This window comes from Pseudochaenichthys georgianus, chromosome 2, assembly GCF_902827115.2.
Source record: "Pseudochaenichthys georgianus chromosome 2, fPseGeo1.2, whole genome shotgun sequence".
Classification (NCBI taxonomy): domain Eukaryota; kingdom Metazoa; phylum Chordata; class Actinopteri; order Perciformes; family Channichthyidae; genus Pseudochaenichthys; species Pseudochaenichthys georgianus.
Genome location: NC_047504.1, coordinates 11,069,722 through 11,080,922, shown reverse-complemented (window position 1 = coordinate 11,080,922; position 11,201 = coordinate 11,069,722). Strand labels below are relative to the sequence as shown.

The window sequence follows — 11,201 nt, the reverse complement described above, 5'->3', positions numbered from 1 at the left end:
TGTGCTAAAGGGCCGTTATGGGCTTCTCACAGCCGCTGGGAGAATGACTTCAAGCCGTCCTTCCCCTGCTGCAGATCTGCTGCTTTAAAAAGGTTCAGCCAGGAAGGACGTCACACATCTGCACTTGAATCCTTTCTGATGCCGCCTTGCAAAGGGCGACACACTTAATGGTGCACTTTATTGCACCTGCTTTCCCCCTTTCCCCTCTCTGTCTCAGCATGAGCTGCTTAACTGATACATGTACTACAGTAATCCTCTTCTTAGCGAATGGGATTAATATTTAATTCAAGAAGAGCCTTTTATCAATACCTCGCTGTGTTTTCATTGTTCGCCTGTTTAGGGTGGCTTTACCCAGCTTTTGGCAAATTGAAGGAATGGTATTAATGTGATAGATGGAGCTGATAGGCGTGTCAGGACATCGCCTAATCGCACTCTCGGGCTTCAACAAACCACTCATTGCACATCTCAAGCGTTAGAGGGAGCCGTTGTTAGGAATACAGCGCATGGGGTTATAAATGAATAATGTGAGAGATAACATACCACTAGTAATGCATTGCAGCAACACTATGCATTATATTCCTACTGCTGCGCTGCTGCGAGGCTTCCTGCAGGTTATACATGTTTAAAACCTGAACTATCCCTTTAAAGTTAATCCCTAATGGTTTCTGAACCTCTCTGTGCTTTATCCGGAAAACTCCAGTACTTGCATTCATAAAAAGTACCAAGAGCCTATTGTGCGCTGATCCACTGCAATGCTGATCCAGGATTAGCCCGGAGGCAGGAACACATGACGGAGTGAACTTCAGGAGGCGGCAAGGACACACATGCCTCCTATATGACCCACTGTTTATGTAAGTGTTGCCGACATATTGCAGCGTGCAACCCAAACACATACGGTCTGCTGAGGCTAGTCTGTGCAGGGGAGAGGTCAGGGGTCAGGACCGGTTTGGTCATATGATGTTTCACATACAGAACAACAGATCTCTCAAAAGAAAGGAAACTCAAATACACAGTGGGACAAAATGTAAAGATGTGTGCTAGTCGAGGGCCGGACTGGTTCAGTGTTTATTGCAGAACGTATTGAAATGAACGTATTGCACATATTAAACCTGGAACTAACAAAGCTTCAATGATTGCCTATAAAAATAACATTAAATAATCAGTGTGAGGGAAACTTCTGTAGCTATGGAGAGTCAGGACTCAGAGAGACACGAGGAGAGCAGGAGCTTTGATGTCAAACACTGACGGGTTTATTTGGAGCTTCGGCCGGAGAATTCACAAAACAAGTCCAAGAGCCAGAGGTTCTGACTTCACGGGAGAGTTGCCACGTCAAATCTGAAGAACTCTACCCCAGACCCGTGTGTCCAGCTAGTTCAGAGAGAATCATCAACACTGTGCATAACAAGATAGAATCATAACACCTCTATCAGCTGACGCCAGCCGGCAGGAACAGGGAGACACAACACTGAGCACAGCACCAAGGCTACAGGACAGTGGGAACTGATGAACTGGGTCAAAGTTATGGGCCTTGGGACATATTTCCCCAACAATCAGTTGCATTCATTTCTTATGGCTCTATCTGCAGAGTCATGTCTTATGAGTACATTTCCCAGAGGCCAACAACAGCTTCAAACTATTTCCCTCAAAGAGAAAACCAAACATGTCCTGCTGTCGTGAGAGAAAGTGCAGAAGGAAGCATCCATTGAACTCAGTGTGCTGCTCTGGGATGCTAGCTCAGATACTTGGCATCTCATCAGGGTGCAAGGTCATCAATGTTTGGGGTCCGGCCCTGAGCGGAGGAGACCCTCAGGATGGAGTGAAGGTGTGTGTGTGCAATACGGCGGGCCAGATCTAATAGTAATTAGAAATTATCCTGCGGGCCGAAATTAAATCCACCACGGGCCTGATTTGGCCCCCGGGCCTCGAGTTTGACACGTGTGCTCTAGACTGAGGCTTTAAGAGATCCTCAGTCGAGAAGAACACAGCAAAAAGAGGAACAATACCTGGGAAGGTCAAAAGGTTTTTCATATAAATGTATGAGTAAAAAACAAATGTGGATTGTTCTAGAGCCATGTTGGTCACAACTCGGCTGTCTCTACTGGCTTGTGTTTCTTTTCCTTGTCAAAAGTTACTCTCATTAAGGCTTTCACAATTGGATCAAAAAATGCTTTCTGCTATAGCCTCCTTCTTCATGGTCTCCTGCTACCTGCTACCAACATAGCTACACAATGCTTTAAAAGAGATCAGTAATTAAAGAGATGTATGTGGTGTTGTATCTTTGAACAACTGAAGCATGCAAAGCTCTGTCCATGATATAAAGTGGAGTTTGGCTCCACCTAGTGTTTCAGCTGGTCATTTGTGGTTTGCGTCATCGCTTGCTCTTTCCGAGGTATTCTATAAACCTTCCCCTGCATCAAGTTAGCAAGAGGCACGCGGAGTTGGCCTTCAAAATAACACGTCGAAATCGTTATAATAATAAAAAAGCTAAACATATTAATAAGAAGATGGTAAGAGTGAGTACTACTACATCATTTTTCTAAAGCAGTGGTAGAAGGAACCCAAGTATATCAAGAACCGTACTTAAGGTCAGTTTTAAAGGCTATATATATATATATATATTATTATTATTATTATTATTAATGGTATTCATTTATTTATGGCTACATTTTATTATTTTATTAAAAGACTATGGTATTTAAATATGTTAAGTATGGTATAAGATCAGTATAATACTAGAGATTATAACAATCAATTGTATGGCGTTTGTAATGACCTACTTTGCCATTTCAGATTGTACTTTAAAAACAAATCAGCCTTTAAAATGTGATGCAATATTATACAACTAAATAGATGGATGGATGGATGGATGGACGGATGGACAGATAGACAGACAGACAGATGGATAGATAGACGGATAGACGGATGGATAGATGGATAGAGATATAGATATACGTTGCAGCAGCATAAAAAAACAAGGCAATGTACATAAGAGAAATTAAGACACAAGAGATACAGTCCAACATATATTTTTTATATATTACAGTTATATTTATCAGACTAAAAGTTAAAGCCAAAACTGGAATCAAAGGTTATTAGTTATTCGTTGATTATTACTGTATTATTATTATTTGACTGCTATTTGAATACTAATTATGATGCATTACACCGTTATACATTTTATTTTGAAATATCCGACAGGAAGTGATCGAGTCAAAGAAACCGTTTGACCGTTGCTTTTCACCAGGAACGGTGTTTTTCGAAAGCGGCTGTACATAGCAGCCATTTCTGATTGTTTCTCCTGCTGTTTATTCTGGGTTTGTTGTGAGGGCAGTCTCTCTCGGAGTGACAACAACTCAAAGGTTTTCTTCTGGGTTGTTCTCCCAGCTGAATCCGGTCGGGATGGATCCAACGAGCCGATACCAAGTGGTGAGTTTGGGCTGAGAAATATTCAAAACACCGAATCATAGCTCGGCCTGTCACAGGAAACAAGGCCTTGGTAAACTTATTTTAAATTATATCACACATATCACAAAGATAATAAAGTCAAACAAGTCATTTTGCTTCTAAATTGTTATTTTTGTTGCATTTAAGGTGTTTATGTTTCCTCAGATTGTTATGTTTTGACTGACAGTTGGCACTTCCGCATCTGCTAAGCTAACGTTAGCTATGTAGCAGAAATTAATCTGGTTTTGTTGTTGTTTCTTTGTTGTAGCCACAAACAACAATTGTTCAAATATATCAGAAGAAAAAACCACATCACATCAATTTGTGTTACAATAATTAAAACTGAGGGCTTTATGTACAAAAAAACAAGGTTTAAAAAAACATTTACAATAAAATACAATGAATTAAGGTGTTTTAAAATTGATTAAATTGTTGGGCTTTTTTACGTTTGCTTCATTTATTTAAGCTTTGAAAGATAACATCCTGATTAAATATGTGATACACTTGATAAACCATCTCTTGGGTAGGACCATAATGACATTTAACATTGTGATATTAGCAACAATGATAATAACAAAGTAACTAACTGTTATAAGTGATGTTATAACCCATGGCATACATTTTAATTAAGAACTTAAGTGAGATTACGCGTGGCAGTAAAATGTGTGTTACCACTTTGAGAAAAAAAGCTATGTGGGTGCAGGGGTGGAAAAAGAAGGCAACCTGACAATGTGGTGATGTTTGCGCTGAGACATGTTGGTGGTCACTTTGAAATAAAGTGCGCTTGGTGCTCATGCCTGTGGTTCTGGGTATGCGAGTTATAATCCCTCAGGACTCAGTGCGAGCCAAAGCAAACTCTAATTGTCCAACCCCGGAACAAAGTGCAGATTACAAAATGTCAGAGATTAAATCAGCTTTTAAACGGCGGGTTCTCAAGGATGTGTTTTGACACTTTGCTGTACGACATATTCTTGCCTCGCTGATAAAAGAAAAAAGTTATCTGATCTTCAATGCCTTTTCCCTTTAGCTGTATTATTCTTCCCTAAATAACACTTAAAATTGCTTTAAGTACATGGTATTGCTTCTCTGAGCAGGCCCACATGTTTTAGGGTATATTGGGACATACGAGGAGGCTGTGTTATTACCATCTTACGTAATGTCCGGTGTGCGGGGGTGTGATATACTTTGCCCTTGATTCTCAGCCACTCATTCACTAACCGCTGCAAGGTGGTTTCAATTGGTTTATTTTTCGAGAACATTATCTGCCTTTCACTGAACATGTCCTTCTAATAAGGACTACACCGTATTCCTTTTGACTACGGTTAGTAGATAGTTGAGCTCTGACTGCAGTTATCAGTCAGCTGTTATTACAGAGGGTGTTGCTTTACCACAACAGGAATATGTACTTTAAGTCTTAAGTAAACACAAAACTTACTTTGTTTAACCTACCTTTCGTACACATGGGTATAACCCGGAGCATTATCATTCTTGGTAGATAAATAGGTTTAACTTTGTATTCAACACAACCTTAACAACTGAACTGCAATGGAGGAAATGACTGAAATGGTAGAAGTGATTACATTGTCCATGTTTTGTATCAACACAAGTCAGCAGATCAACTGCATAACACTCGCCTTGGACATTGTGTTCGAGGAATGTACTCAAACAGGCGTCACTTCCTTCTTTCAATTTCGTTTTTTAAGAAATATTTGACACGGCTCTAAACCAGTTGAACTTGCTCAGCCACATTGAAGTAGTCGTCGTCTCCAGTTCTTATCTGTCAATAACAGGCTAATCTAAGGGGAACACCACTGGGCGGACCACAAAGTCACCACATTATATGGACTGCTGACTCTTCCCCAATAATAGGATTAAAAACTAAAAAACATATTTGATCCAGGTCAATATAGTTATTATTGAGCATTAGATTGAGTGACTTTCTCCCACACTTTGCCCATGCAGTTTTCCCGCCAGCTTCTCTGTAATTTCAGAGGGCGTTTGTCTCTGGTTTCTGTCACTCTCTAGGCTGTAGTGGAGTCTCTTATTAACCGATTACATGAACGCATCATGCTCTCAGAGACCTTCCTGTGTCGACATGCCACTGCAGTCTCACGTCTCTTCGCTTCCCGTGTCAAACATTCTGCTGAAGGTCAGACGGGGAAGTTATGACCCTGCAAACATATGAGCTGCAGACTTTTTCAACTCCAGATAGCTGTTAAATCCAAGGTTGTAAATTCAGTGGAAGCACCGCGATAAAAGCCACCGTGTGTTAAGCCAGTTTAAAAAAGGCATTTTTTCATTTGCAGTAAATTCATACGGCTCTGACACTGAAGCTGTCACCATGAGATACAAAGGAGCGGGTTTACATCCCTCGTAGTTAGGCATTTGATTAGAATGTGGGAATAGTGGACACGCCAATACCAGTTCCACTACGACATGGAGAGGTAATAACTCTAGAAATGCGACCGTGCAGGCCTCAAAATGTGAAATAAATGTGGTTTCATTTCATAAAACTTGAAGGGAGTATAACTTATGAACACAAACTAACCAGTACTACACTTGTGTTCTTAGCACGGTGATAAACAGTAATATCTAAACTACTGGAAACATCCATCATACACTTTGAAGTTTCAACCAACTTCACACTGCATGTTTTTCAAAGTTGTTGCCCATGTCAACACACCGTCGCTCAGCTCAGAGCATCAACAGAGAAAAGGGAACAAGAATCCGTTCTGCCTGACCCACATTCTGCCCGACAAACAAAAACAGATTGTGCAAAGCCCATAAGTTACTTAATAGCTACCTGATGCAGTGCAGCTTTCAGTGTGACACTGATTGGTTGAATACGAAGCTTAAATATCAACGGCCCTGTGTCATGGTGTTCTATCGAAAGCTGTTCTTTTTCCTCTCTAAAAAGCCGTCCCTGATTGATGCCAGTTTTAGAAACTTGACACTTCGCCTCGAGCAGCTACTCGTTTGTTCGGCTGACTGATCAGCTGATATCGCCGAACTCTCTAACCCCGACTCATCCACCAGACTCAGGGACAATAAGACTGTTAATAACCTGAACTTCTGAAAGGACATCCATAACATTCATCCTCTGTCTGCAACTCATATCAATATTCCACTGCATACAGACTATTCTGCGCTATTTCGATTCTATTTTATTGTATTTACTTGCACTATTATATCCGTTTTATGTACCAGTTCCACAATGAGGACGACTCTTCCGAGGCCTCGACCAGCGAGCCGCAGCCGTGCACTTCTGCCTCCGTCCAGGCTGCCGCATCCAGCCCGGACCAGAACCAGACCCAGGTGCTGGCAGGGGAAGCGTCGGGATCCATCGCTCAGGGGGAGTCTGACTCTGAGGCTCCTCCCCCCCCGTACGCCTCCATCGACCTGGGAGCCACCGCTGCAGCCGGTACGCACTGAACCACACTCTGCATGATCTACTTCAGTGATGTCCATGACGGCGCTAACACGTTAGCTTCATTAGCCGCAGTCCTGTTTCTTCCCCTTTTCTTGTATTGACGTTTGGCAGCAAACAATTAGTGGGTTTTTCAAGACATAGTAATTGTACATCTTAAGTTTGTCTGTCAATACGAACCTTAGGGAGCGATCAGGACTTCAGTGAAATCATGTGTGTGTAAAATCTGGCCTACGAGGTTTTACGAAATCAGTCCACTTTCTCCATCCAATAGTTCCAGTTTGTGATTGACAGATGATGTTATCCTCTCCATTTTGGAAATATCGATCCATGCGTTTAAAGTTGGTTTTATACACATCAGCTTTTTCAGTCCATCCTTGAGGTATGAGTCCAAACAAACTCCACGGGAACATGACATTTGGCATTTTGTCTCTCTCTCCAAAAGACCTCGATAACAGGGCAGTCCCAGAAAACATGATGATTTCCTTCCTCCTTTTAACCCCCTCTTCTCGCTCTCTGCTTCTCCCCACAGAGCCCGGTTACAGAGCGGACTTCCCAGTGCCCCCCCCCTACAGCGTCGCCACCTCACTGCCCACTTATGACGAAGCAGAGAACGCCAAAGCCGCCGCACTGGCTACCTCCGTCGTGGACGTGATGCCACTGGTGAGGACACGCGCTCACTGTTCTGTGTTCCGATGACCGCGTTTCATTAAAGTCTTGTAACGTACAATTAACTGCAAGCTTGGGATGCTGATTCTGAAACGTACAGACGCTTGTGAGCCGAGTAAACGGTAGTAATGGTCTTCATTACAGGTAGAAGTTGTATTACGTCTCTTATGTGCTAAGCTACATGTATCGGACGAGTCATTCTTCTTTAGAGTCGATGGAGAGATGTCTTAGTCAACCCGCTCTCAAGGTGATCTGTGGTCTTCGTGCGGTGGATGTTTAACTGAATGTATATTTGGTAAATGCAGGACGATGAATTCCCTCCCAGAGACGATTTCAGTGACGCCGATCAGCTCCGAGTTGGGAACGACGGAATCTTCATGTTGGCCTTCTTCAGTAAGTCTGAGGGCCTGAGCCACGATTCATATCATCGTTTCTCCAGTGTCATGTCTCCCTGTTAGGATTGTCCCTGACGTAAACACATGGCGTAACGTGACGCCAACATTAAGAGGCTTATCGTCTCGTGTCTGCATTTCAAGTAGTCCTAATCCGCCTCCAACAACATGCTATTCTCACCCTACATAAATGCCCAGCGCAAAAACACATTTCTTTATTATTGATTCTGCAATAAATAAGTGTTTTGAAGACCTGGCATTGCTCTTTAAAACCATTGGAGTGGTTGCCTCCGTGTTTACCCCTGCCATTTCTTTCTTTTTGCCGTTTTTAACATCTGTTTTCCCCGCAGTGGCCTTCCTGTTTAACTGGATCGGGTTCTGCCTCTCCTTCTGTCTGACGAACACCATCGCCGGACGCTACGGAGCAATCTGCGGCTTCGGCCTCTCGCTCATCAAGTGGATCCTCATCGTCAGGGTACGTTCACGGTTGTACTTTCTGTGCCTGATTGAGTTGTAGCTTCCTTGTGTACTGAATGTGACGGTGCGTGTGTTCAGTTCTCGGACTACTTCACCGGCTACTTCAACGGGCAATACTGGCTCTGGTGGATCTTCCTGCTGCTCGGTAAATATATTGCAATGTTTATTCATTGTTAAAGTCTTGCGTTATTTTGCCCACTCTCAAGTGAACTGTCTTTTCCCCCCCCAGGCATCCTGCTGTTCTTCAGGGGATTCATTAACTATCTTAAAGTGCGCAACATGTCAGAGAATATGGCGACTAACCACAGAACACGCCTGTTCTTCCTCTACTAAAAAGGTACATTTATTTTTGAAAAAATCGGTCACAACATCGCTGCTTTCTTTCTGTAATGTTTTGTATCTGATTCCTCACAGGTTTCCACATTATAACCATTCCTTTCTGATGTAACCCCCTAACCCCCCCCCCCCCGCCTCGAATGACCTGAGTGAGAAGCCGTGCAGTGAAGAGAGGAGACGGGGACGAGAACGTAGGGAGAAAGTGCTACTAGTCTCATTAAAAAAACGCCTCACTGAACTCCGTCGAAAACAAGTCTTTGATGATAGATCTCCTTTTCATTTCCCTTTGATTCAAAGCTCTTAACATTTAAGAAAGGGTCCCGTGTATGCGTCATGTGTCTCAATACGACACAATAATAATGGAACTATTTCAATGAAACAACAACGCAATAACGTCCCCCGTGTAAACAACGAGACACCAGGGCTTCCAGCTTGTGTCTGACCTTCACAAACAGACAATGGACAGGAAGTGGAAACATTTGATATTAAAATCTCCCCGTCGGCTTCACCTATCATTAATGATTGATCAAGAGTGCAGCTTGATTGACCTTTTGCTCATTAAATGATATTGTGGAGCAGTTTGAGCACTCGCTCAGCCATTCCACAAAGTTCAGGGAGTTTGGAAAAAGTCTTACTTTATTGTAGCATTTTTACATTTTAACTAACGTGTGGCGAAAGTCAGTCGATTTGAGCTGGCAGTGTGCATCCTTCTAACATCTGAGCCAAGAGGAAATGTAGAATATTTTCATCCTGATCGCCGAGACCTTGAAGCTTTTAGTGTTTCTTAAAATATGACAGAACTGAATTAATTCAAAAATTAGGTATTTTGAAATAGCTGAAAAAGGAAACAAGATATTTTTAATGCTCTCTTTTTGAGCCACTCGCAGACAAATGTGTGCTTTACTAAAAAGATAGCAAAAGCTAACTGGATACGCGCACTAACAGATCTACAGAAGTTGCTTTCTTTGCCTTTTATAAGACTTGCTGATCCGACCCATGCAGTGAAGATGTTCTCCATGACATACTTAGAGGGGCAGAGCTACACTTGAATCAAAGACAAATGGAAAAGCATCTGCCTAACTGTCAAAACCAAGTCTCTGTTCACGTTTCTGCGGATCAGAAACACATCTGGAGAAACAGAGGAGGCTCTTTGGAGATGAATCGGTGTTTCCAGATCGGAGGAAAGTAGCCGAAAAGCAGCTTCATAATATGAATAATTAGCATTTAAATATGGTTGCGTGCCAGGTTAGAATAAAACTCTTAGGAGTAAAAGAGCTGGATGCAATGTAGTGATTTGTAAAGACCTACAATAGTCCTGTGATCGTGGAATAGGCGTATTCATCAGATATTGAGAGTGAGCACACTCGCTAACTAAATATTTTGATTGCTAGTCATTGTAATAAAAACTATTAAAATATGACTGGTTGTTCGTGCAGAGAAACACTTGGATCGCGCCCTCGGACTTTAGCTTTTATGATCAGGAAGAAAAAAATATTTTCATACAGCGAGAAGCGTTTGGATGATGTTTCCTGTTAGCATGTTGCTTATAGGTAGAGAAATCATTTGGTAAACTGAACACAATAGCAGTGACTGATGCAGCGACGAAGCCGTGGAAATGGATCCTGACTGGACGAATCAAAACAGGCTTTTCTTGTGATTATTTTTGTCATCCAGAAAAATGAAATGTATATACCAGCTTATGCCAATTCATAATATTTGCACTTTGAATAACTTTCTGTACAGTATGATGTGTGGATCTGCTTAACTTGACGTGGTGGGTAGAGAGAGAAACTAGTAGCCATCCAAGTTTAACAACTGGAATTCTTAATCATCCCAAATGGATCATTTGCCTTTTGCACTTTTTGTTTTTCAAGAATGATAATATTGTTATTGTGTGTCTTGTTGCGTTGCGTCTACACTAGCCGACTTTTAAAATGCTTTTCTTTCCTCTCTTTCGAACCCTGAAGCCTCTTTCAGCGATGTGAAGGACTCAAAGCTCTGCTGCATGATTTATCCACCTGAACGAGTACGGGTTCATATTAGAATTAATCTTAACTACATTTCTTTGTTTTTAAATAAAGAAAGAAAAAATGACACGGCAGCCAAACGATTTTTTGTCCGAGATAATCCTTGTAACGTCGTCTGAAACGGGTGTTATGCATTTATTGTAACTGGAATTTAATGACCAATGATTTCTTGCAAAAATGCCAATAAAGTTCAAATGCCTGCCGGTTAAAATGTTATGTTTAATTGTCTTTTTATTGCACTTACAACCTGAGTTTTGTTAAGGCATGTCCTCAAGTTGATGGTGTATTATCACCCCTGTCCTTCAATAATCAAACAATCCAACCAGGTGCAGCACATTCAAAGAGAAAGTTAAGATATTATCAAATAAACAATGATACCAGCAGCAGGCACTGCACTGGGTTTACTTGTGGATCTATCACTGCTAGTTG

General features: G+C 41.8%; 1 protein-coding gene across 1 annotated transcript; it reads left to right on the top strand.

Moving 5' to 3' along the window:
• Window positions 1–3,231: 3,231 nt before the first annotated feature.
• On the top strand, window positions 3,232–10,986 carry ndfip2 (Nedd4 family interacting protein 2). Its single transcript, XM_034101702.2, has 8 exons — window positions 3,232–3,426; window positions 6,652–6,865; window positions 7,404–7,534; window positions 7,846–7,933; window positions 8,283–8,407; window positions 8,488–8,554; window positions 8,639–8,746; window positions 8,824–10,986. The coding sequence occupies exons 1-7, from the start codon at window positions 3,400–3,402 to the stop codon at window positions 8,740–8,742; spliced, it is 756 nt and encodes a 251-aa protein (XP_033957593.1). The 5' UTR covers window positions 3,232–3,399; the 3' UTR covers window positions 8,743–8,746; window positions 8,824–10,986.
• Window positions 10,987–11,201: the final 215 nt, after the last annotated feature.